We start from the raw sequence: 26,625 nt of genomic DNA, 5'->3' as shown, positions 1-26,625 counted from the left end.
GATCAGAACTGGAACAACTCGGACTTGAACCGGCACCTCTCTGAGTGCCACCCCTCGCACACAGTGGCTTAACTTGTAAGCCACCAACTCTTCCAGACAGGACTTTCTCAGAACTTTCCAGTCACTCACTTCCAACTGCAATAAACACTAGGGGTGGAGTTCCCCCCAGCAGGCCAGTATGGCAGGAAGAGGGGTAGAGCGGGAGGCAGGGAAGGGGGCCGCAGGGAAGCATGAAGATCCTGGGGTGCAGAGCCCACCCTCCCTCCTGACTCCAGGTTGGCAGAACTGCACTGAACTTCCTCAGGCAGGAAGGTCGCCTCTTGCCTGGTGACAGGAAGGGGCTGTCAGACACCGGAAAAGGCTGTCTGTCTCTACCTGACCCTGACATGGATGTGACGCGCACGCAGGCTGCCTTCCTGGCGAGAGCCCTAGAGACAGTAAGTGAGCGGCTTCACTCTCTCAGGGAAGCAGTTCTGGAGGAGTCACACCACATACAACGGGCAGGGCGTGAGCCGCCATGCACCTGTCTCAGTCTCCCATGCTGTGGTTTCGGAGACCTGGGGGAGCCCCGCTATTGACCTCTGACTGGCAGGAAGCAGAGGCCCAGGGACATGGAGCCAGAGCCAGGAGCCGCCAGGTCTAGAAGGCCCCAGATGGCAAGGGGAGGGGAGGGGTAGGGGAAAGGAGGGTACAAGGTCAGCACCTTGAGCTCAGTCGAGAGGCTGGGTAAGGGCAGGAAAAGCCAGGTTTCTGGGCTGCGGGTTGCACAGGAATGTGAAGTCACAGGAACAAGGACAAGTCCTGCTGCCCCTGGTCCCTCCTTCTGGAGAAACCCCAGGAAACTGTGAGGGCTCAACCAGCTAATCCTCCACAGGCAAACACAGGCATCCCATATGGGCAAGTTTCTGGCTGCTCCACTTTTGATCCAGCTCCCTGCCTTTTCAGTAAAAATACCTTAGAACAACTTGGAAACTGCCAGGCCTTGGACTGGCCCTTGCAGCCCCTCAGCCTCTTTCTGATGACACTCCTAACCCCTGGAGTCAGGGCAGGGGCCCCAGTCCTGTGGGCTGCAAAGAGGCTGGGGTCAAAGGGGCAGCTCATGAGGAAGGGCAAGGAGGCCACCCTTGGCCAGAGGGCGGGGCTGGGAGGGCGCCCATACCTCACCTGCTCCCCTCATACCTCCTTGTTCCAGAAAGGACTATGACATCCGACTCATCCCACCCCCTACTGCAGCCTTCATTCGTTCAGCTCCAACCTCTCCCTTGGACAGGGTTTCTCACTGCTCCAGGAACTGGCCCTTAGCAGCTCACAGGGCAGATTTCTTTCAAGCAATCCTAAATGTTTATTATTATTATTTTTTAAAGATACATTTTTACATGATTTATTTATTTTTATTACAAAGTCAGATATACAGAGAGGAAGATCTTCCGTCCGATGATTCACTCCCCAAGTGAGCGCAATGGTCGATGCTATGCCGATCCGAAGCCAAGATCCAGGAACCTCTTCTGGGTCTCCCACATGGATGCAAAGCATTGGGCATCCTCGACTGCTTTCTCAGGCCACAAGCAGGGAGCTGGACGGGAAGTGGAGCTGCCAGGATTAGAACTGGTGTCCATATGGGATCTTGGCGCGTTCAAGGCAAGGACTTTAGCCACTAAGCCATGCCACCGTCTTATTATTTTTAAGACTTATTTCTACTGGAAAGTCAAATATATCTGACAGAGAGACAGAGTCCAATGATTCACTCCCCAAGTGGCTGCAAGGGCCAGAGCTCCAGGAGCCTCTGGGTCTCCCAGGCAGGTGCAGGGTCTCCCATGCGGGTGCAGGGTCCCAAGGCTTTGGGCCGTGCTTCACTGCTTTCCCAGGCCACAAGTAGGGAGCTGGATGGGAAACAGGGCCGCCAGAACATAAACCGGGGTGCATTTGGGATCCCAGCACATTCAAGGACTTCAGCTGCTGTTACTGTACTGGGACCCAGAATTTTTAAAAAATATTCATGTATTTTTGAGAGGTAGATTTGCAGAGGGAAAGATCTTCCATCCTCTGGTTCACTTTCCAAATGGTCACAACAGCCAGGGCTGACCTTCTTCTGAGTCTCCCATGTGGGTGGCAGGGACCCAAAAACTTGAGGAATCCTCTGCTGCTTTCCCAGGCCAAAAGCAGAGAGCTGGACTGAAGTGGAGCAGCCAGGACACGAACCAGCACTCACCTGGAGTGCCAGCAGTGCAGGCAGAGGATTCGAAGATTCAAGTGCAAAGCCATGAAGCCAACCCCTGTAGAATTTTTTTAAAATCTTGTTCTTTTCAATCACTCTCCGAGGGTGGATGCTGGCCGTCAGATGTGGTGGCGGCCCTTGGACAACTGGGACCACAACCTGGGTCAGAAGCTACCTAGGATCATGGCCACAGGAGGAAGAAAAGCCTGTCTTGGGTTCATGGTCAAGTGCATCACAGATGGGGTCGGAGGATGTGCCGCTGTGTGGAAAGGAATCTGGCCACAGCCACAAGAGCTGGCTCATGTCCACGAGAACCAGCTCCCGTTGCTCATGCCTTTGCCTGCTGTGCCCTGGGCACCTGCTCCTGGACGTCCCTCTCATGGGCTCCTCAGCCTCCATCGGGACCCATCTGCAGCCCACCTCAGCACAGCTTCACCATGGCTCAGCCACCAGGAGCAAAGCAGGTGTCCTCCACCTCAGCAGCCCCATCTGCTCAGCTGCAGAGCCCTAAGAAAGCCTGGTCCCGTAACAGCCCCAAACTCCTGCATTCTGTTGGGTTTCCATACCTGCTACTACTCTACGAGGCCCAATGGCTGAGCCGTGCTGCACAGGCATGCGTCCCAGCCACCCCAGACTCTGCTTCCTGAGCAACCCCAGGGGAGTGCTCCTGGTGCACTCCGGAGGCTGCAAGTTCCAGCTCCATCAGAAAGTAGGCAGCAGGTTCCACACATGACCTTCTGCCTCTATTAATTTAACTTTGATTACCAAGGTCACAGCCAACTAACAATGACCTTCAGCCCCCACCCTCCCCAACCCCACCAAAACACACACCATGGCTGGGCGTTGTGCTAACGGAACAAGCCGCTGGGCAGTTAGAATCCCAAGTTTTAAAAATGAGAAAACTGGGGCCCAACACAATAGCCTAATGGCTAAAGTCTTCACCTTGTACACACTGGGATCCCATATGGACACTGGTTTGAATCCCAGCTGCCCCGCTTCCAATCTAGCTCCCTGCAAGTGGCCTGGGCAAGCAGTAGAGGACGGTCCAAAGTCTTGGGACCCTGCACCCACATGGGAGACTTGGAGGACTTCCTGGCTTCGGATCAGCTCACCTCCGGCTGTTGCAGCCACTTGGGGAGTGAATCATCGGACAGATCTTCCTCTCCATTTCTCCTCCTCTCTGTACATGTGACTTTCCAATAAATATAACTTTTTTTAAATGAGAAAACTGAGAAGCACTGGGTAAGTAACCTGACAACAAGTGTGCAGCTAGACAGAACCTGAACCCAGGTCTTACCAAGTTCACACCACCCTTTGCCACTTGTCCTCTGCTACAGGTGTGAACATTTTTGATCCTGGTCCCACTGGAGGTTCCTTATTCTCAGAGAATAGAATCCTTGCACCCGTTTGCTTGGAAGGACTGTGAGTCTGCTTGTTCTGCTTTGGACTAAAAGATCCAGAATCATTGCAAGTTGGCCACAGCCACCGACTGCCCTGCATTCCTCGAGCCGTGCCAGGCGCAGTGCTGTGGTGCCTGCCCCGCCTCCTCCCAGGACTGCTGGCTCCCAGCACTGCCTTGGGCCTGGGTGATGGCTCCGAGCCAGGCATTCACACACTGGGTCAGTGTGACCTGGGGCACCAGAAGTGGCCTGTCAGCCGACAGGGCAGGGGTAGTGCGTGTGGCACAATTTGACTGATGAAATGTGAACTCTGGTGAATTCAAATGCAGTGACATCAGCCAGCAGCTCAGGTGGGGGCCCGAGTTCCTCGGAGCTGCTGTCGTCCAACATCAGGATGGGTTGGGGCAGCACAAGTTCCTTAGTGACTCCTCTGTCCAGCCAGGGAGCCAGGTACAGAGTGGCTGCAGGTGGCAAAGCAGCCAACCTTTGGACACTCCTCCTCTCTCCCTTCTACTTGCCTCTTGCGACACTCCCGCCACACAGGCAGTGCTGTACCCCAGAGCCTTGGCACTTGGTTTTCCAGGCTCCTGGGACATGTGCAGTGTCTGCCCTCTTCGATGTCTACTTCCATGACACCATTGTGACCAATCTCTCACCGCTAGCCTCAAGTTCTACACCATACGTGCAGCTGCCCCACTTGCTCAATATTGTTACACCTACCTGCACCCACTGAAGGAATGTGACAGGCAGTCACACAGCCAAGAGGGGTCCACCCACCGGAATTTTAAGTCCCATGAGGACAAGGCACTTTTTCCCCACTTGCACTTCCCCCTTGCCTAGCAGGGACCAGCATCCTGTGCTTAGGGCAAACCCCACCACGTGCCCAACACTCAGTGGAAACGATCACCAAGCAACCTGATTGCTTAGAAGCAGAGCTTAATCCTGGATGCCCAAGTCCAAAATCAAGGGTCTCCCTTGCCTCTCCTGTCTGGTGACTCCACAGATCCCCTAGCTCCGGGCCATGTGGCTCAGCAATCTGCTTGCTTCCCTGTGGACTCACACTCGGGACAATGGTTGCTGGACCTGGAACCCACTTGGTGATGTAGCATGGCTTAGTTCATAGCCATGAAGGGCTTCGGTCATACTGGCAGCTGCCAGGCACTAGACGTGAGTCCATCATCTTGGGACCCAGCACCCAGCTGAGGTAGCCTAGGGGTAGTTGACCAGGCCAGCTGTAGCCAGGGGCAGCTCTGGGCAGGCCCCATGACAGACCAACCCCAGGCAAGCCAAGCTCTGGCTGGGTAGATCACAGATAGTGATCCAGAGCCAAGGATTGCTTGTCATTGAGGCCAGGGTCCACTCAGTGAAATGGGAGACTCTCACCACTACATCCGGGTTCTCAGGCTCAAGTCAGGAAGAGACACGTCTCTTCTGACAGCCCCTTGCAGTAGGATGTGCTGCCCCTAAACTGCCACACAAACTACACATACCGCGTAAGGTACACAGGACTCTCACTACACACGTCATGTAAGGTTCACAGGGCTCTCACGACCTGTGATGACACAAAGTTCCAACGTCCTAGAAATGACACGGTACTGTATAAACACGAGGGGATGAGAACCCAACCCTGACAAGAGCGACTACACTGTGGTGCAGTGGGTAATGCTGCTCCCTGCAACGCCAGTAGCCGATACAGGTGCTGCCTCTTGTCCCAGTTGTTCACTTCCGACCCAGCTTCCTGCTAATGCGCCAGGGAAAGCACATGACGACGGCCCAAGTGTTCGGACCCCTGCCACCCACATGGACAAGCCAGATGAGGCTCCTGGCTCTGGCCTGGCCTAACCCTGGCCGTTGGGGTCACATGGGAGAGGGAACCAGTGGATCTTTCGCTTTTAAATAAGTACTTTAAAAAAGACAATCAGACACTGATAAGGGATGCTTCCAGACAGAAGGAAACGATGAGCTGCAGCCCCGACCCAAATTCCCCACCTCTCAATAACAGGCTGACAGATCTGGCTCCAAACATCTTTTACTCAGGTCTGCTCAGAATATCTCAATTCAAACACATCTCACCCAGCTGGCAGGCTGAGGGCTGCCCAGGGACAGGCTTCCAGTGCCAAAAGCACTGATGTCCACAGTGGCATCAGAACAGGTGACCAACTAACACAGACATGTCCTCAGGGTCTCTGTCCCATCTTCTTCAGGGTTCGATTAAGCTGGAAGGGGAAGAAATGCAAAGTTGGCTACAAGTTTTCCTGTACCTGTTCCCACAGGGGGCATCACCAGGTGGGGCTCCAGCACTGCCTGAAGGCAAAGGTGTGCGGAGCCCTGCTGTGCACATGACCCCTCACAGCCTGTGCCGACTGCCCCCCACACTCCAAATCATAACCTCCACTGCTCTCCCCACCCCCACCCCTGTGCCCACAGAAGGCAGCGCTGGTCTGTGTGTAGCTGCTGCAGGCAGAGGCTGCCCTCTGCTGGAGGCTCCCTAGCGTGGGGACACAGGCTCCCACTGGGACTGCAGAAGACCACCAGACTCTGCTAGGGCCTGGATTCCACCAAGGTAACAGGCTGAAACCCCAGCCAGTAGGAACCCGTCAGACCCGTCTGAGGTGGAGCCCAGTGCCAGGAGCAGCGGGTGGGCAGGGATGTGTAGGAGCAGGCAGAAAACCTGCCCATATTAGGAAACCCCAGAGAAGGAGGGAGGGCAAGCAGAGCTGGCCACCCGCAGAGGGCTGGGAAGGAGCCAGCTCCGGGAAGGCCCGCCCCACCCCGCCCTCACAGGGCGCCCCAGCCACAGCTTAAAGGGCCCATTACAGGCCCACTGGAGAACAGAAGCAGGAAAGACACCACGTGACAAGTCCCACCCCATTCTGAGCCCTGGCAGTCCCCAGCAGTCTCTCACCTCCTCAAATTTGTGGATCTGACGTATGAAGAAATCCCCATAGCGCCTGGCGACCTTGGTGTCAGCAATGTGGATCATGTCCTGGGGGACAAGCGTCAGCCATGAGGGGAGTAGGAAGGGGAGGGTCCCCCAACCCAGGAGCCACTCAGGGACTTGCTGTTAAGTGCTGGCAAAATCTCTACCCCTACACTGCTTGTCAAAGGCAAAGGCAGGGGTGTGGGGAGGAGCTGCTGGGAAGAACACCAGAAAACATGTGGCGAAAACAACTTCTGATGTAGGCAAGGGGCACATTATTATTAGCCTGACCCAAATACAATCTCTGAGCAAAATTGAACATCTATAATAACCACACTGCTTATTCTCAGGAGAGGCGTTCCACCAAGCCAGAGTTGGGGCGAGCTACTTGGGGCCTCTTAAGAGACAAGCATGATAGCACAGCTCACACTGCAGGGAAGGCTCCTTGAGTTGAAACAGCATTGAAAAACACCCACTTTTACTGGCAAGGTTTTATGTTGGCCAAGTCTGTTCATGTCAGACACAGTTAAATTCTGCCAACCACATCATATTCCAGAAGTTACAGTCTCAAGTGAGAGAGCAAGGGGAGTTTCCAAAACAAATGACTCAGCACGTTCACACCTAGACACAAATGCTGCTCACACAAACTTCGTCACAGCAGTGAAAACAACTCCCAGGCCTGCTGCCCAATGAAGGGGTGTGTGTGTGTACAGGACAGCAACGAGGCAGCTGAGCACTCACACACAAGCCACAGTGCGGGTACACTTGGCCAGCAGGCATGGGGAGGGCAGCCCCACACAAGCGGCGACATATTGGAAGGCCATGGAAACGCCAAGGGAAACCCCCAAGGCAGAAAGGGGAAGGAGCGAGCAGCCAGGAGGGACTGCTGCTGGGTAGCTGGCTGCTTTCCACGGAATGGAAACGTCCTGCAATTAGACCGTGGCATGCTTCCACAACATCATGATTACAGAATACTAAAATCACAGTGTTGGAAACTTTCACATGGCAGCACTGGGCTGGTTGGGGCACAGGGGTCTAGGCCACCCACCCTGAGATGGTAGCATCCTATACCATTGCCAGTTTGAGCCCTGGCTGCTCCACATCTGACCGAGTTCCCTGCTGATGTGCCAGGGAAAGCAGAAGATGGCCCAAAGCCTTGAGACCCTGTGCCCATGTGGAATACCCAGAAGCTCATGGTTTGTGGCTCCGGATAGGCTCAGCTCTAGTTGTTGTGGCCACATGGGGAGTGAACCAATGGACAGAAGATCTTTATCTGTCTCTCTGTATTAACTTCCTTTCCAATAAAAATAAATAAAAATGACCTGACACAGCAACCTACTGGCTAAAGTTCTTGCCCTGAATATGCTGGGATTTCATGAGTGCCAGTTTTTAATCCTGGCTGCTCCATTTTCCTTCCAGCTCCCTGACTATGGCTTGAGAAAGCAGCAGAGGATGGCCCTGCACCTGTGTAGGAGACCCAAAACAAGCTCCTGGCTTTGGATCGGCTCAGCTCTGGCTGTTGGGGATCGATCAGGCAGATGGAAGATCTTTCTCTCCACATCTCATTCTTTCTGTAAATCTGACTTTCCAATTTAAAAAAAAAATCTATTAAAAAAGAAGTGGAGCAGTCAGATTTAAGTTGTCAACCACTTGGGACGCTGGCTTCACAGACAGTGGCTTCATCCGCCATGCTACAACAGATGGCGTATCATTCTCTAACTCTGCTTTTCAAATTAGTAAGACTTAAAGAGATTTATCCAAGCTAAGCCCAGAGGAACAGAGAGAAGATGCTGGTCTAATCTCTAAATGCTTTTAAGGGCCAGGGTTCAGCCAGGCCAAAGTCAGCACCTTAGCAGGCAGAGAAAGAGGATGTGGGGTCCAAAGAGGGATGTCTGGGACCTGAACTGACAGGATGTTGCCATCATAGGTGGCATGGCTTAACATGCTGCACCACGATGTCAGCCCCTACACAGTACATTCTCAAAAATCGCCCAGGGCTGTAGCTATGGCATGGTACATTAAGCCTTAGCCTGTGGTGCTGGTATCCTGCTAATGTTGCCCGGGAAGGAACAGAGGACGGCCCATGTCCTCAAGCACCTGCATGCATGAGGGAGGCCAGAAGGAAGCAGGAGGCTCCTGGTTTCAGGCTGGCCCAGTTCTGCCAACTGTGGCCACCCTGGCACATCTACTACGGTCTGCTTAGTAATAACGCTGATCTGTTTACTGGGCATTTTCCTTCTTCTTTTTTAACAAAAATACTTATTTTGGGCCCGGCGCGATAGCATAGCAGTTAAGGTCCTCGCCTTGGAATGCGCTGGGATCCATATGGGCGCCAGTTCTAATCCCAGTGGCCCTGCTTCCCATCCAGCTCCCTGCCTTGGCCTGAGAATGCAATTGAGGACGGCCCAAGACTCCGGGACCCTGCACCCATGTGGGAGACCCAGAGGAGGCTCCTGGCTTCAGATTGGCTCAGCTCCAGCTGTTGCGGCCACTGGAGAGTGAATCATTGACGGAGGATCTTCCTCTGTCTCTCCTCTCTGTATATCTGCCTTTCCAATAAAAAATAAAAAATAAATCTTTTAAAAACAAATATTTGAAAGCAGATTTTTCAGAGAGGAGACAGAAAGGGTTGTCCATCTGCTGACCAAGTGGTTACAACAACCAGAGCTGAGCCGATCCAAAGCCAGGGGCCAGGAGCTTCTTCCAGGTATCCCACAGAGGTGCAGGGTCCAAAAGACTCAGGCCATCTCCTCTGCCTGTGACACAAGGGTCTAGCATGGTGACTCAGTGGCTAAATCCTCACCTTGCATGTGCCGGGATCCAATATGGACAACCAGTTCATGTCTTGGCTACCCTACTTCTCATCCACATGGTACCACGGGTGGAGGTGGCCTACTCTGCCACCGTGTCAGCCCCTACTGCCTACTGTCTTACAGTAGGATGGAAACACCCCAAGAAGAGGATTTTTCACAAAAGTGCCCCATGCCCAGAACAATGGCAGAAGATCACAGTATTTTTTTTTTTCGAACTCCCTGCCCAGACACGAGCCTACCTTATCGATGTAGAAGTCGACCTCAGAGGCTGACTGGAACTCGCCGTCGAGGGCAGAGATGCCGCTGGTCCACACCAGGTTCTTCATCTTGTGCTTGAAGACGAGCAGCTGGATGCGGAACTCCTGCTCGGTGAGGTCCAGGAAGCCGGCCAGCTTGGCCACGGGCATGGTGGTGTAGAGCTTGAGGAAGCTGCGGATGGTCGAGAGCTGCGCCTGTTGCTGCACCTCATCAGAGAACACCTTCAGCTGCTGCAGGAAGGGCTCCTTGTGGTAGTTGGGGTGCACATTATCATAGTTGGGCACCACAGGCGACAGGAACTTGGGGCACGAGTAGCTGAAGAGCTCCTCGTAGACCTGCGGGTCGCCCTTCTGCATGCGCAGCATCTTGTCGCCATACTTCTCCCGCAGCTGCAGGTGGATGCTCTCGTCAATCCGCATCGGGTACATGGTGAGCGCGATGGCCAGCAGCGCGTGCATCTGCTCGTTCTGCTTGTTGATCTGCCGGCAGGTCAAATCCGTGAGAATGATGAGGCTGACAACCGTGCTGAGGCCCCAGTGCCCACAAGCTGCCCACCCCTAGGGACACTGCAGGAACCCTCACCGCTCCCCCTCACACCAGTCTTGGTTTCCCCAAGATCTTTGCTAATCTTCACTTGAGCGCCACTGAGCTTGCCTCAGTGCCCCTCATTTGGGGCTGTCACCTCCCAGTTCCTCATGGCACTCTGTCTTTCCCCAGTCCACCTGCCATCACTGACAGGTCAATCCTCTCATGTCAGTTAGGATAAAGTTCCTCAAAACTTCTGATGGCTCCTCACTGCTCATGGAACACTAGATACACCGTGATAAGCACTACTTTAGAATCCAACACTCTGACCCCCACAACTGTCAGCCTCCAGCTGAAATGGCTTAGTGTGTGGCATCATCATCCTTTGAAATCTCAGCCCCTGGGCCGGTAAGTGTAGTGCAGTGGGTCATACTGCACCTAGGCCACCTGCATCAGTGTCAGTTCAAGTCCGCTACCCCGTTCCAACGCAGCTTCCTACTAACACGTTGTGGGGACTACAGATGATGGCTCAAGTACAAGGGTTCTACTCAGTTAAAAGATCTGGACAGAATTTTAGGCTCCTGGGTTCGGCCTAAAATTCAGCCCTGGCTGTTGTAGAGATTTGGAAAGTTAGCCCACAAATGAAGACCTTTCTTTCACCTGCTGTAGCTCTCTCTCTCTCTCTCAAGCAGTTTAAAAGAGCCAGCTGCAGGTCCAGCGCAATGGTTCAATTGGTTAGTCCTCCCCCTTCAAGCACTGGGATTCCATATAAGCACCAATTTGTATCCCAGCTGCTCCACTTCAATCCAGCTCCCTGCTTGTGCCCTAGGAAAGCAGTCAAGGACAGCCCAAAGCCTTGGAACCCTGCACCAGTGTGGGAGACCCAGAGAAAGCTCCTGGCTACATACTGGCTCAACTTCGGCCACTGTAGCCATTTGGGGAGTGAGCCAGTGGATGGAAGCTCTCTCTCTAAATCTGTCTTTCCAATAAAAATAAATATTTTTAAAAATGAACACATGAGGAGCCAACAGCACAGAGAGCCCCTTACCATCTCATACTTATACGTGGTTCTCTGGAACATGCTCTTGGTCCTTTGGATGTAGAGGAGGATGTTGGCAAAGACCCGGATGGCATCCTGGTAACGTCGCATCATCAAGTATGCAAAGCCAACGTAGTAGTAGGTGGTCACCTGGCACTCTGGCACACGGGAGTACATGCTCTGTGGGAGGGGAGGCACAAACAGCTGAGTCGGGCTGTACCAGGGGCATGTGCAAGGAAGGAAAGCTGAGAGTTAGCCGGCGGGGAGACACCAGCAGGGACCCCCTGAAAGGCCTGGAAGTATCCCAAGGAAGCTGTGGCGTCGAAGCCACTACTACATGGTTATGTTTTTATGGCTTCCATATTTCTAGCTATAACTACAAGGAACTACTAACCTAAAACAACAACAACTGCTACTACTAACCTAAAACTCAATGCTGTATTTTTTTTTCACTTTTTCCAAATAAGTGCTATAAAGGAATGTGCAGGGGCTGGTGCAGAGGTGAGGGGATCAAGCCATCTTCTGCAGTGCTGAATCCCCACATGGGCACTGGTTCAGGTCTCAGCTGCTCCACTTCAATCCAGCTCCCTGCTAACGCACCATGGAAATCACTGGGTCCCTGCACCTACGTGGGAGACCTGAAGAAGCTCCTGGTTCCTGATTGGCTCACTCTGGCCATTATAGCCACTTGTGGACTGAATCAATGGATGGAAGCCCCTTCTTATTGTAACTATGCCTTTCAAATAAAAGTAAAATCTTAATAACAGAGAGAGGAAGAACCAAGACTGCTGAAAAACACCTAAGTGTTGTGAGGCGCTGCAGCTGGCCAGGTGCACTCTGACCATACCAAAGAGACTCTAGGCGGCCCAGGGAGGAGTCCTCCTTGGCCCCCAAGGTTCACCCCAAGAACATCCCATGTCTCCCCCGGAGTGGAAGCCAGCCATTACCTTCTTGTTGAGCTCGATGTTCTCCAGCACCTTAATAGCCTGGTAGTAATCTCCGAGCAGCGAGTGAAGGCGCAGGAGCCCCACGAGGCTGAAGTAGCCGAGCATCTTGTAGAGTGAGTGGCGCCCGTACTCCCCAGCCACACTCTCAGGGTCACCTGGCAGGGACAGACACAGCTGCTGCAGCAGACATGTGATAAAGAACGCCCCAATGCTGCCTTCCACAGGGCGCTCCGAAACAGTGAGCCCAGTACAGCCCACCATGCTCATTTATTCTCGGGGGTGAGAAGTGAGTGGGGTCTCTTACCAAGACCCCTCCGACCACCTGATCACTGAGTCCAGAAGTCAAAGCTGGACTCTGGCCATGCATTTGCACGAAAGGGACCAGCTCCTCTTTCTGAGAGCACCATTTCTACTGGAAAGAATGATGGCCACTAACAGGTCATTCAGATTCAACTACCTGCAAACATGTTCTCAAGAACACACGAAGTCAACCTGCACACTTCAACGAAAGCAGCTGAAGCCGACCACGTCTGCTGCCAATGAGAAACACGCGCTGCCAGATGCAGCTTTGAAAAGCTCTCACTAGGGGCCCGGCGCGGTGGCGCAAGTGGTTAAAGGTCCTCGCCTTGCACGCCCGGGATCCCATATGGGCGCCGGTTCTAATCCCAGCAGCCCCGCTTCCCTTCCAGCTCCCTGCCTGTGGCCTGGGAAAGCAGTCGAGGACGGCCCAAAGCTTTGGGACCCTGCACCCGCGTGGGAGACCCAGAAGAGGCTCCTGGCTTCGGATCGGCATAGTATCGGCCCGTTGCGCTCACTTGGGGAGTGAATCATCGGACGGAAGATCTTCCTCTCTGTCTCTCCTCTCTGTATATCCGCCTTTCCAATGAAAAAATAATAAAAATAAATCTTTAAAAAAAAAAAAAAGAAAAACTCTCACTATTAGCTTCCAAATAAAGACCTGCAAAGATCAGTGCCAATGCCAGCAATGTGACTTTTAAATACTATAATAAAATGTGTGTCAACATTTAGATCTTTACAACACAGTGAATCAATATTTTTACAAAATTACAAGAAGGTAAAACAACAAATTCAAACAGTAGCCAGAGCAGTAACTTGAGTCGGAGAGGACCACCTGTCTCAAGATCCACAGTAGTTACCCTGCAGGGAACCACCACATGTCACAACTCCAAGGAGGTCCATTCTACATCACAACACTTCTCAGAGCCCCCAACCACCCGGAGGGGCCAGTAGACCCCGCTTCCCCAGACACCAGTATCTTCCCAGTCTCACCCCAGCCACTTCAAACAAGCCTGACTTCAAACAAGCGCAGAAGACTTCCAAACAGCCTCCTGCTTTGCCACCAGCCCCTGTGGGAGCAGATCCAAGACCTGACTGCTTCTCCCTTTCTGACCCAGCTCCCTCTTTTCTTCTTTAAAGATTTATCTTTACTGGAAAGGCAGATCAATTTCACAAAGAGAGAGAAAGTTATTCATCCACTGGTTTACTCCCCAAATGGCTGCAGCGGCCGAGCTAAGCCGATCCAAAGCCAGGAGCCTCCTCTGGATCTACCACAGGTACAGGGTCCCAAGGCTTTGGGTCATCCTCTACTAGTTTTCCAGGCCACAAGCAGGCAGATGGATTGAAAGTGCAGCAGCTGAGACACGAACTGGCACCCAGAGGGGATCCTAGTCCTCACAAGTTGAGAATTTAGCCATGGCACCGAACCCAATCCAGTTCCCTCAAACTGCCTGGGAAACCAGCAAGAGATGGCCCAAATGCCTGGTCCCCTGCTGCCCATGTGAGAGATGTGGCTGAAGCTCCTGGCTCAGTCCTGGCAGTTGTGGCCATTTGGAGGGATGAATAGCAGACTTCCCCCCAGGAATTGCCTTTCAAAAAACAGCAGTGTAAAGAGGATCCAACTTCCAAAGCCCAAGAAGGATTCATCTGAACCCGCAGGCCACAGCCCCGGGAGGTGTTTGCGAAAGAACAGCTCAGTAAGCCCACCCTAACTCAGCACAGCGCTCCCACAGACGCAACATAGCTGCTCTGCTTCCTCAGGGACTCGGCCGGAGCCAAGCGCAGGCCGCTGGAAGGGATGCCAGGCTAGAGTGCTAGGCCTGCTGCCTCACCTCCGCTGGTGTACACCTCCAGCTGCCGGTTGATGTTGGATTTATCCACCAGGGAGTGCAGGACATTGAGGACGCTGTGCACATTCCAGATTTTGGGATTGGAGCGCAAGAAGTCGATCTCCTCCTCGGACTTCTTGGCCGTCTTACAGCGGTACTGGCTGAAGGACTGGAACTGTTGAGGCAGAACAGAAAGACACAGCAGTGGGACAGGGGCACATGACCAGCATGTGTGCAAGGGCACCAATGAGGCGAAGCCAGAGCTCTGGGCCAGGGAGAGGAGCAGGGAGATGACCACTGCTCATTTTCAACTTTCTTATAGCTCATTCTCCCAAAGCCAGCTCCAAGTAAGCCATGAATCTTAGGCACTACTGAATATATCCTCACACGGTGATTAGGTGAAAGTACCTAGCACTGCTACTAGTTTGTGGGGGGGAAGGGGGGGGAGACAACACAGGGACTTCAGCCTTCCTTAGAAAGGGAAAGCATGGTAATCTCCTTCCAGGAGAGAACCAGCTAAGCCCAGGCAGTGATTATCTTAAGAGGGATAGAGCTCCTCTAGCTTGTCTGGCTGACAGCAGTCACATCTGGCCACCAGTCAGGAGGCCTGCACAAGCCATCCCTGGAAAAAGCCTAGGAGCCTAGCCCTGGGCAAGCCGCTCCAGGCACACCCTGGGGGGACCATGGATTTATGCTGGTGGAGTAGCATAAAGAATGCCTTCTTTGTTTTCTTTCTTTTTTTTTTTTTTTTAACCCACTCAAGAAACTTAGATGAAGCTCCTGGCTGAGAACTTCAGCCATGTGGTTGGTTAGTAAACCAGCAGCCTAAAGATCTTTAACTCTCCCTCCCTGTGTAACTCCACCTTTCAAATTAATAAATCTTAAAAACAAAACAAAAAAACTCCATCAAATACCCCTGAAATACCCAAAGCTAGCCAATTATACGATCCCCATAAAACACAAGCAAAAAGAGATCCTTTTCCTAAATTCTGTTTTAATCTTTTTCAGATGTATAATTCTACAAAATAAAACTGGTCTCCACAAAAGAAGGAAAACAATCTCACAAAAAGGCCACATTTACTACGATGATAAGCACTATGTAAACTGCCTTTCCTACAATCCTGACATAGACATGTAAACTACCCCAGGGCCTTAAGTAATGAGGAAGCTCCTGGCTTCTGGTCTCGGACTGGTTCAGCTACAGCCACTGCGGCTGCCTGGGGAATGAACCAGCTGACAGAGAGACCTTCCTCTCTATCTCACCTCCTCTCTATATATCTTACTTTCCAATAAAAATAAAACTTAAAAAAATTGATTGTCTGCAGCAGCCTGGAGAAGGTGACCTGACAGATTTTGGCCACCACTGTCTCCATCATCGTCAAGCAGTGTATTTGCATTTTCTGAGTGTGGGATTTGAGGTTCGAACAACTTACAATCAAATCTCTGTGATGGAGCGACCAGACAGCAGCCCAAACACAGAAACGTCCAACTTCCTACCCGGAGCTTGGGCCAGAGCCTCGGTAGAAAGCAATGAGGACACGGCCAGAGGATATCTTCTGCCACACCTGGACTGTTTTTTTTATAACATGTAATGGTTTCACCTGCTCCCTGCCCGGGTCATTATTCCAAACGAGGCGCAGGAGATACCTGATAGATGAACTCATCGATGATATCCCACAGCCACTGGTTGGGAAGTTCAAGGGGAGCAGGACCATCAGCATCTGCTCAGGAAATCACCAAATAAATAAATGTCAGATCCACAGATTATTCACAGACCACAGAACCAGCTTTGCTTACTTTCACTTATTTGGAAGGGGAAGAGAGGTCCTCCATTGTTGCTCACGTCCCCTACAGCCAGGCTACAGAGACGTCCCCATCCCTGTCTCCCACATGGGTGGCAGCAACTCCCGTACTTGAGCCATTAACTGCTGCCTCCCAGCATAAGCATCAGCAAGAAGCTGACCAGAAACAAACTAGCTGGGACTTGAACCTGGCAGGTTGATAGTCACTCAGCTCACTGCACAATGCTTGTCCCTAAAATTTCCCTCTTAAAAGGACAATAAATCACAAGCCCCCAACTCCCACTTACACTCCCAAATCCTGCTTAAGAAGAGCATGAAACCAAAGCCAGCTCTCAACCTCACCCACTTGGCTCAATCTGAGACTCACTAAGAATGTAGTTGAAGAGATTGCAGTAGTTGTAGTAGGATTCAAACCTCTGGGCCAAGGACGGTCCCCCCTGTGAAGAGAACAGACATCAGCACACAGATAACTTACTTCCACGTGGCTTGGAATGCCTAGTCTTACAGCCACAGGGAAGCCAGCAAAAGTGCTCCAGCCCACAGGGCACTGCCCGCTGGATGACAGGGGCACAGACCTGACCCTTAGAGAACAGGAGTGCTCTGGCACAGAGAAGGCAAAGTGTTCCATAGAAACAGAAGAACACAATGCCAACACGGGCACAACTGGGCTTCAGAAACAGAAGCCCAAAGAGACAACATGCCAGCAAGCCACACTAGGCCCCACTGAGCCAGCAGGTAGGAGGCCTTCCTATCCCAGACTCCAGGCCAGGGCCAGTAACCACCTACTCGTCTCTTGTCCATCACTTGTTGCACGGGCACACAGCTATGTCCACTCAGGACACACTGCTCACAGCTACCGCAAAGTCATAGCTAAGAGGATTACTGATGAACAGCAGGACCTCAGAGCCTAACCACTTGCTGGCCCTCGGGTCCAGCTTCTGAGCTTGGGGAGTGAGAGCAGGAATGACGTCTTTTGCTACTGGGTACAAAGAATACAAATGCTGTAGTCTTGGCCCTGTCCCTCCAAGTGGCGGTGGTGGAGTGTGTCGCTGACTGGTCACCAGTAAGACAACAGTTAAGACCTTTACACAATACAAAGGCTCACGAGGGGAAAAACCTCCTCCTCACAGCTGAACACTGGCCACATGTGAGGCAGTGTCCACTGGTACCTAGTGCAGTAGTTAACATCTTGGCCTGCTGAGCCATCAGCTACAGATTGGGCAGAAGGTGCCTGGGGGCTGGCGGGAGACACCTGATGTTCTGGCCTGCCCGAAGCCATATGTCCACTCTGGCTATCCTCTCCCTTCCCACTAGGTCCATCAGTTTCAGCACTAATAACCCTAGAGCATCTACCTCCTACCAGCTTAGGTGACTGGGGTCCCACTGGAATGACTCTGGTGGCAGGAACTCTACCAGTCACGGGGACAACTGGTGCCGAGGCGGGGGTTCGAGTCAGATCAGTCAGGTGCTGAGGGACGGGCGGCGAGCAACTGAGAAGCTGGGACCAAAGACCATGGCTCTGTTTTCCTTTTTCACTCAGGCACACACATGCTCAAAATTACATCACCAAGATGAGTCAGACAGGATTCCAGGCATGGGACTCCAGCGGGAAAGACACAGTTGGGGCAGCTAACCTCTAGCAGATGAAGCAAGAAACCCCTACTGAACACATGCTAGAACGCGCTAGTGAGAGCTGTTCTCAAGTGCCAGGAATGGCTAGGGATCCAGGAAGGGAGAGGATAGGGAAGAAATAAGCCGGGCAAAGGACGCAGCAGCCACAGCTAAAACCTGGGACTTCAGCCTGCTCAGGAGAAGCCTGTGAGGGAGTGGCCTGGCGACCATCCTGCAAAGCAAGAGGACGGGGCGGAATGTGCTGGCAGGGGAGCAGCACGTGCACGGGTTCTGGCCCGAGGACTGGCGCTGGAGAAGCAGCAGGGGTATGAGTGTTGGCTTTGAGAAACAGGTTGAATGGCAGTGAGATGACAAACGTAAAGGAAGCAGTTTAAGAGAGAAGCAGAAGTTGAGGCTTGGGCACATTACACTACAGATGCTGAGCAGCCAGTGCGACACCCAAGCCTGGCCTTCTGCAATGGGCTGAGGTTTCTGCTAAGATTTTTGTCAACTCTGTGATACTGCCACTAAGAGACAGAACCAAGCGCTTAGCATTGTGCCTGGCACACAGTGACAGCACACTGAAGGAAAAAAGAATAGTGTCTGGGTACACGCTGCGGGGATGGCAGTCTGAAAGCCCGCACATGGTAATGAGTGCACCGGCAAGAAGGGCGGGGACAGGCTGCACAGTGCTGGCTTCTCTGGCGTGCACTCCAGCAATGTGGACTCACTAGCTCCCTCGGCATTTCTTAGATGGAATCTCTGTCCATCCCTGTTGGACGCTGCAGCAAGGTCAGGTAGTGACTGTGCTCTTGGGATGCAAACAGCTCAGAGTTTAAAAGTCTGCTGGGGGGTGAGTGCCAGGCCAGGTTTGTCTTCATGCCCCAGACACGGAGCACACCGGTGGCAAGCTCTGTGGTTTGGGGGCTTTGAATTGCTGCTTAGGTAACTGTGCTTCTATGTTACAAATCAATCCTGAAGACTACCAATGACAAAGTAACTTTTCCTTTGAAAGTAAGCAAGGGTACTGAGACCTGGTAGGTTGGAGAGGGACCACATGACCTTTATGGGTAAAACTGATATACCAGCCTCCTTTGAGTCCTACGTAGAACTTGTTATCACTGAACAATGCTGACCACTGTGCACCAGTCTATAAAAGAGCTAAGGCTGGTGGCTTGCCTGGCAGGACCATATCCTAGCACCTGACATAATGATGGATTAGGAGACGGGTCACATTAGGCAGGGCCATGACATTAACTAGCACACGAGAGAACCATTTCTGGGGGTAGATTCTGTGAGGGATCTGGGGGCCAAATTCTGTGGAAATATTAATCCCACTGGTTAGATCAAGAGTTGGGGCGGTGATAGACTAAGCTAGGTGTGACCAAGGAGCCTGCCATCACTCACAGGAGAAGGAACTGACAACAGTCTGGACTGGTCAAGGCAGCAGCACCCAAATGTGCATCCTGAATAGGGTGTGGGGTGGGCCAGGCTGCTGGGGGCCTTCAGATACTCACACTGACTTTGGCATATATGTGCCTGTAGTATAATTCCTTGTACAAAATCAAGAAGACGGCATCTGAAAAAGATGGCAGAGCGCGTGTAAGTTTGAGTGGAGGGAGGGAGAAAGGTGATTTTAGGAACCAAACAACATCTAAACTGTATGCTTATGCACAAAAAATGCATGCCAAAAAATTCACTTCATGGCCCAACATAGTGGCCTACTGGTTGGGGTCCTCGCCTTGCATGTGCCAGAATCCCATGTGGGTGCTGGTTCGTGCCCTGGCTGCTCCACTTCCCTTCCAGCTCCCTGTTTGTGGCCTGTGAAAACAGTAGAAGAGAGCCCAAAGCTTTGGGAACCTGCGCCCATGTGGGAGATTTGGAAGAAACTCCTGGCTTCGGATTGGCTCAGCTCCAGCCACTGTGGTTGCTTGGGGAGTGGACCAATGGATGGAAGATCTTCCTCTCTCTCTGTGATTCTGACTTTCCAGTGTAAATAAATAAATCTTAAAATTTGTTTTTTTCCCATTCTATTCTGTCAGCCTCATTCTAATCTCATTTGAAAGGCAGTAACAAAGAGTAAAAGAAACCTTCCATCTGCCGGTACACTCCCCAAATGACTGCAATAGCCAGAGCTGGACTAGTTCAAAATCAAGAGCTAGGAGCTTCATCCAAGTCTCAAAGTGTGTGCAGGTGCCTTCGCACTTAGGGCCATCCTCTGCTGCTTCCCTAGGTGAAGAGCAGGGAACTGGATTGGAAGTGGTCCAACCAGGACTTGAACTGGTACCCATGAGATGCCTGCACCACATGTGGAGGTTCTACCTGTTATGCCACAGCACTGGCCTCTTCACTAATTAGAAACAGTTGCTGTCCAATTACTTTAACAAACCATCACATAAATAGTGAAGGCTCCACAAGACACTAATAACATTAGAAACCCAGACATCTTTGACACAGAAATCCTATTTAGGAGATTCATCCTGTGGCCAATGCAGCCTCAAGTGGTCATGCTGTGCAGGAAGAATTAACACAGCCAACCCGAGACTGCTGTCCTTCGAGATGCTCACTGCGTGACTAGCTGGCACCTCGGCACCTTCCAGCTGGACACCTGCCCTCCCTCTGGGAGTGTCATGTGTTGGTGTGCTGGGTAGAGACAGATGTGTGGCTAGGTTCCAATGGCATCCCTGGACACGAGGGCTCTAAGGAGTGGCTGCAGTAGAAGACACAGACATGTGTCATCACACAACATGGCCACATGCAGTCACAATCTGTTGCCAGATGCAGGAAGTCACACAAGACCCCACTGAGAAGGGACTCTTAGAAACCTGTGCCTCCTAGGAGGAAGGCGCAAATCCAGACACCCACATAGGCACAGGACAAATGCCTATGGGAAAGATCCTCTTTCCAGCAGGAAGCACTGAGGCAGCCACATACCGACATGTGAACAGCTAAGTGCCCATCACTTCTCACACAGACAGGACATCACCTAAGAAGGTGCCAGGTGGGAGGCTAGAGGGCTGACTTCAGAGTGACTGGAGTGACCACAAATTATGGAAAGAAGTAGAAAGCAGTCAGGACAAAGACTGCCAACGTTGGCTTTGGCCACATAGAGGAGAGCTGTCCCCTTGTGAGACCCACGGCCTTCCTTCCTCCAACTGTACCTCTGAAGAAGCACTGGGACTTAGGGAGAGAAGCAGGGAAGCCCCAGGGACCCAGCCTGCAGAGGCCTCTGGCCAGGGGCTCCTAGCTGCAGGTGCCCACACAGCACCCCTGACCCCCAAGCACACACCTACCGTTGCCAACCTGCGGGGCGATGGTTTCAGCCTCCGGCCAAGGAGTATTCTTGAAGAATCTCTCAGTCAGCTTAGTCCAGCTGAAAACCAAGTAGAGAAGTTCCATAGCTTCTAAATAGGGAGAACCCAAGAGCTATCCCTGCCAGTGGATGGATGAGGATGCAGCTCTGAGAGGGCAACTGGCCCCCGAAGCTGGACCAGGCCCCTCCCCGTCCACAACATCCTTCCCCAACTCTGCACTGTGACAGGTGTAGCCTGCTGCCCTCACTATAGCAACTCACTCCCTTCAGTCAGGAGCTCAGTAAGCCTTCAGAGTCACATGACTCTATCCCGGCCTGTGATGTTTCCACATCAGGGAATGCTGTGCCTGCTGTGCTCTGACTCCACAGCACACCTGCATGCATGCTGGCACTGTTTCTCCCCAGCTCCCCTGAGTAGCTCCATCCTCTTCTCCCACCCCAGCCTGAGTCCTCCTTTCCTCCTGGGTTAGCCCAGCACACATAGGAAGCAAAGTGAAAGCCTCCCACTCTGGAGCCCTCTAGATTGAGTGATTCCTCGGACATCCGACTCCACTCTCATCTGACCTTTTGCTACAGATCACACCCTCTTCAAAGCCTCTGGAAAATTTTTTGGTTGCCCTGACACCTGTCTGATGACTCACTCCCCTCCTCTCCATTTTCAGGGCCAGAGTTGTGGTATAGCAAGTAAAGCCTTTGTCTGTTGGAGATTTACTTGCTCCCATATATATTGGTTCCTACACAGTGCACCAATTTAAGTCTGGCTGCTGCACTTACAATGGGGAGTGAACTAGACAGACGATATTTCTCTCTCTCTCTCTGTAACTCTGCCTTTCACACATTAAAATGACTTTCAAAATAAATAAACAGACAAAAGATTTGTTTTCGTTGTATTTGAAATGCAAAGACACAGAAAAGCAGAGGTAGCAACAAATCTTTCAAGTGTTGGTTTAAGCCCCAATGCCAATAGCCAGGGCTGAGCAAGGCTGAAGCCACTAGCCCAGAACTCGCATCCGCCTGAGCCTCACCTGCTGCAGGCAGGCCAGTGCAAGACACAGCCATCAACTTGACCGCTGTCCCTTTTCCTGCCTTTTGAAAATCTCTGGTAATTTCTTAGTCATTTGAAAGGCAGAGTGACGGACATGAAGACACAGAGGAAGAGATCATCTCCCAACACACAGGGGTCAGGCTGGGCCAGGCACTCCAACTGGTCTCCTCTGGGTGCCATGTGCCATCATCTGCTGCTTCCCTGGTACGCTGGCAGATGGTAAGCAGAGACTAACACTCCAGCGTGTCGGCAGAGAACAACCCCAGGTGGGACAGCCCCTTAAGTCCCAATAGCATCCTCCAGCTACAGGGGATTAACAGAACAGAACAGAATTTTAATTTTCAGTAAATTTTATGTCAAATATAAAAACCAGTAATTCAGACCAGCGCAGTGGCTCATCTGGCTAATCCTTCACCTCCAAGTACTGACATCCCACACGGGTGCTAATTCATGTCCCAGCTGTTCCACTTCCCACCCAACTCCCTGCTTTTGGGCCAGAAAAGCAGAAGACAATGACCCAAAGCCGTGGGACCCTGCACCCACATGGCAGACCCACGAGAGGTTCCTGGCTCCTGGCATCAGACGGGCTCAGCTCCAGTCATTATGGCAACTGGGACGTGAACCAGCAGATGGACTCTCTCTCTCTCTCTGTCTCACATTCTCTCCATAAATCTGCCTTTTCAATAAAAATATTTTTTAAAATAAATAAAAACCAGTAACTCAGTTATTGAAACACTTTCAGTACTCAGGTATATTTGGAATTACTTGAATAAACTTTATGAAATCTAACTACAGATTAAGTGTTTCTGATACAGAAGAAATTAAATATGCTCCAACTATAAAATACATACTAGATTTAGATTTATTCCAAGGGCAAAAAGTTGAAATACCCAATTAGCTTAAAACATTCACTCCACTCCCACCTTCTAACCCCACTCACACGCCCAGGAAAGCAGCAGAGGAAGGCCAAATTCTGCGGCCTCTGCACACACTCAGGACACCTAGGAGGGCCTGGCTTCAGCCTGCTGCTGAGGCCACCTGCAGAACAAACCAGCAGAGGGGAGACTTTCTGGTTTCTACTCTGTAACTCTCATCTTTCAAATAAACAAAACCTAAATAAAGGGAGGAGAGGGAGCCAGAACAACAGCGAGGCCCTCTACTGTGTGACACAGGCAATCAAGCCCACTCACTCACTTTTAAAATACTAGCTACATTTGGAAAAAAATATGTAAGATCCGTTTTTCTAATGAATGAAGCTGCACCTGTGGCTATGATCATAATTCTGCTCAAGAGCTCAGGCCTCTTCAGTTTCAACCAGGAAACTAGGAAACGCAGGCCAGGCAGGCCAAACCCAGCAGGCCTCCAGACCCCTGCCCACCTTGCCACCTCCCAGGCATCATCTCCACTCTTGGCAAAGTCTCTCCTCAACACCCTAGCTGTATGTATCTCCAACGGCCGCCACACTGGGGCACTCTCAAAACCATGCCACGGGACAGGTATCCGGTGCCAACGGAGAGACCAGCATTTCATATCAGCCCGCCTGGGTTCAAGTCCCAGCCCCACGTGGTACTTCAGCTTCCAGCAAATGCTCACCCTTGTGGGCAGAGGGCAATGGCAGGTGGTCAGGTACGGGTTGCCCACATGGGACATGTGGACTGAGCTCTTAGCTCTGACTGCTGTGGGCATCAGGGCGTGAACTAGTTCATGGCAGCCTGCTGCTCTCTGCCTATCTCTAGAGAAGATCTAAAAACAATTTTATCTCTGGTGTCAAACTGCGAGGGGAGAAAACCCACCATACCCACTTAATTAGCTTTGTGTCTCTTTTTTTTGTTAAATGTGAAATGCAACAGCATCCCCTTGAGGAAGGGAGGTCGAGGGCATCGTGAAGGGGGAAAAAAAAGGCCAACACACAGGAGAAGCCCCTGGACACAACTCGAATACACTGACAACATGATGCTAACAGCGCTCAGCACAGTTACTAACAGTGACACTTCCCTTTCCGTGTTCGCTTCCGAAAAGGCTAGTGTTTCAGGCCTTGTCCAAGTTTCCAGAGACACAAGTCCCAGAAAGCGAACATGTCTCTAGTCCAAGGAATCAAAGCTCCCCTGAGCACCCAGAAAAAAGCTCCAGCACCCAGCTTCCCCCCTTCCCAGGAGCTGCCTTACCAGGCCAGTCCCCCGCAAGGCGGTCCCCTCGGCCAGCAGCACGCACCTGTTCTCATAGATGTCCTGGATCTCATACACCTTCTGGTCGATGACATCGCTGGAGACCCGGCTGGCCTGCAGCTCGTACACCTTCTGGTCTATCAGATCCGACACCGTCTTGTGGAAATACTGGATGAAGTTTTTGATCACTTCCGGGATCACCTGATAGGTCTGCTGTTCATACTGACGCTCGTAAGCCAGGTCTTGCTTCGGGTCTCCTGGAGGGCAAAGATGGATAAATATTTTAGAGTTTCCTGGTGGGACGGAAGTCTCCAAATTAAACTACCCTTGAGTCTACATAAAGTGGTACAATCCCCTCTGGCTACTGGGAAAAGAACCACTATAAACCTCCCAAATCCGTCCCAACCGCCCCCCTCCAACCAACAAGCAGTCCTTAGCAGGTGCCAGTCAGACCCAGAGAAATTCACCGCCCAAGCGATTTTCAGCTGATCCTGACCCTGAAGAAGTGCCGAGGCCTGGCTGTCCCCGGCAGGGCGCTCACCTGTGTGCATATCATAGTCGCTGGGATACGCGTAAGGGTCGTAGACAGCCTGGAAGCAAACAGACAACCCGGGAATCCACAATGCTCTCCCAGCCGGCGTCCCACTGGCAGACCGAACGCTCAGCCCCGTCCCAGCCTGGGGGACCCCGGGATGGACCCCACCGACCCCAGCCGGAAAAAGAGGGAACTGACACGAACACCGAGCCGTCTCCCCAGTCTCGGCCGGCGAAGCCTAGAAAAGCAGTGGACTCGAGGGCCGGACACGCGGGGAGGACTGGCAGAGGGGAGCCGGGCCAGCAGCGTGGGGCCCGCTCGGGGCGGGTCGCTCGCCAAGCCCCAAACCCCCTCTCAGGACCGGCATCCCAAGGAGCCCAGAAACCGCATGGCGAACGCAGCCACGCGAGGGGCGTCACATTACCTCCGACTCATAATCATCACCGGGGTAAGACATGGCGGCGCCGCTCGTGGAGACCGCCGAAGAGAGCGAACTCGGCGGCGCACGCCTGCGTTACGACGCCGGAAGTTCCCGCCAGAAAACCGGAAGACGATCAGGGACTCCCGGCAAACGGAAATGGCCATGTTCAGAAGGGTGACGAGGAAAATTACCTAAGAATATTCTTTTCTCAGTTCTTTTTTTTTTCAAGCAATATGAGCCTATAGCAATTATGTAAATTCTTAGACAGAATCATGAGCTAGTTCGTCATTACAAATGGGAAAATTAAAGTGGAAAGCCCTACGATGCCACACACAAGATGGCTGCCAGCCTCTTCCGGACAGCTTCTGGAGGAAAGGACGATGAAGGGCCGGCCTGGGGTTGAGCCGTAAGCGGTTCGCCTGCCGCAGCGAGAAGTGTCTTCAGACCTTCTGGAGCACCTGGAGACTGGACGTGTCGAGTGTACCAGTGTACCAGTCCCACGCGAGGACACGGCATTGAGGAGAGTGGCCTCGTGGAGCAGGCAAAGATGAAGCCAGCTGTTTTGGGATGCTGGGGCCCCCCCGCTGCTGGTGAGAGCCCAGGTCCTGTGCCAGCTCGGGGTACGGGAGGAGGGGGACTTCAGGTTCCACGGAAGCCCTCCCGAGAGCGGTAGGCTAATATGACTCACAGACAGGATCCCGTATATGTAACCTCAGAAGACTTGGTTGAGTCACCATGGGCAACATACAGTGGAACTATGGGTTGCAGTGGCTGGCACAGATTTGCTCAGGGACCAGGAACTTACTCGCTTCACCCTCCCTGGGCCACGGTCTCCAAACCTGCTTGTCACACAGCTCCCGTTGCCCTGCCCATGGAAGTGCTAGCACTTTTGCATGCATGGAATCTGGAGTATGCAGTATATCCCCTGGTGGTCCTGGCTCTATCACCTAAAGTTTTTGTTATGACTTCATGCACCCCCAGAGCACCCTTCTCAGACTGGTGAAGTCCTGCCCCAACTCCCAATGCTGCCATCTTGTGTTTCACTTGTGCAGGATCCCCATGAAGTTTATGGAGCTTAAGTTTCAGGACCCTTCATGTCCTGCCTCGCCCCGCCCCCCCAAACCACCAGGACCCTTACGTGCTCAGGGACAATCCCCAGCTATGACCATGTTTGGTTATTTTATTTTCCTTTTTTTTTTTTAAAGATTTATTTTTATTATTTTCTTATTGGAAAGGCAGATATACAGAGAGGAGAGACAGAGAGGAAGATCTTCCGTCCGATGATTCACTCCCCAAGTGAGCGCAACGGGGCCGATACTATGCCGGTCCGAAGCCAGGAGCCTCTTCTGGGTCTCCCACGCGGGTGCAGGGTCCCAAGGCTTTGGGCCGTCCTCGACTGCTTTCCCAGGCCACAGGCAGGGAGCTGGAAGGGAAGCGGGGCTGCCGGGATTAGAACCGGCGCCCATATGGGATCCCGAGCGTGCAAGGCG

General features: G+C 52.3%; 1 protein-coding gene across 2 annotated transcripts; it reads right to left on the bottom strand.

Moving 5' to 3' along the window:
* Positions 1-5,626: 5,626 nt before the first annotated feature.
* On the bottom strand, positions 5,627-25,248 carry EIF3L (eukaryotic translation initiation factor 3 subunit L). Of its 2 annotated transcripts, XM_040985899.1 has the most exons (13): positions 25,139-25,248; positions 24,721-24,769; positions 24,226-24,436; positions 20,950-21,029; positions 19,174-19,235; positions 16,413-16,482; positions 15,891-15,964; positions 14,247-14,418; positions 12,118-12,272; positions 11,180-11,350; positions 9,588-10,085; positions 6,521-6,601; positions 5,627-5,831 (listed from the first exon to the last, which is right to left on the bottom strand). In XM_040985899.1, exons 1-13 carry the CDS (start codon positions 25,169-25,171, stop codon positions 5,793-5,795), a joined length of 1,695 nt encoding a protein of 564 aa, XP_040841833.1. In that variant the 5' UTR covers positions 25,172-25,248; the 3' UTR covers positions 5,627-5,792. The 2 variants fall into 2 exon arrangements, with proteins under 2 accessions (XP_040841833.1, XP_040841839.1); XM_040985905.1 differs by lacking the exons at positions 15,891-15,964; positions 16,413-16,482 and having other exon boundaries at positions 25,139-25,224.
* Between the last annotated feature and the right edge of the window lie 1,377 nt (positions 25,249-26,625).

The sequence above is a fragment of the Ochotona curzoniae genome, unplaced genomic scaffold (genome assembly GCF_017591425.1).
Source record: "Ochotona curzoniae isolate NIBS_2020 unplaced genomic scaffold, NIBS_Ocur_1.0 contig_1014, whole genome shotgun sequence".
NCBI classification, from domain to species: Eukaryota; Metazoa; Chordata; class Mammalia; order Lagomorpha; family Ochotonidae; genus Ochotona; species Ochotona curzoniae.
Note: the sequence above shows the minus strand (reverse complement) of the source record. Positions and strands in the feature narration are given on the sequence as shown.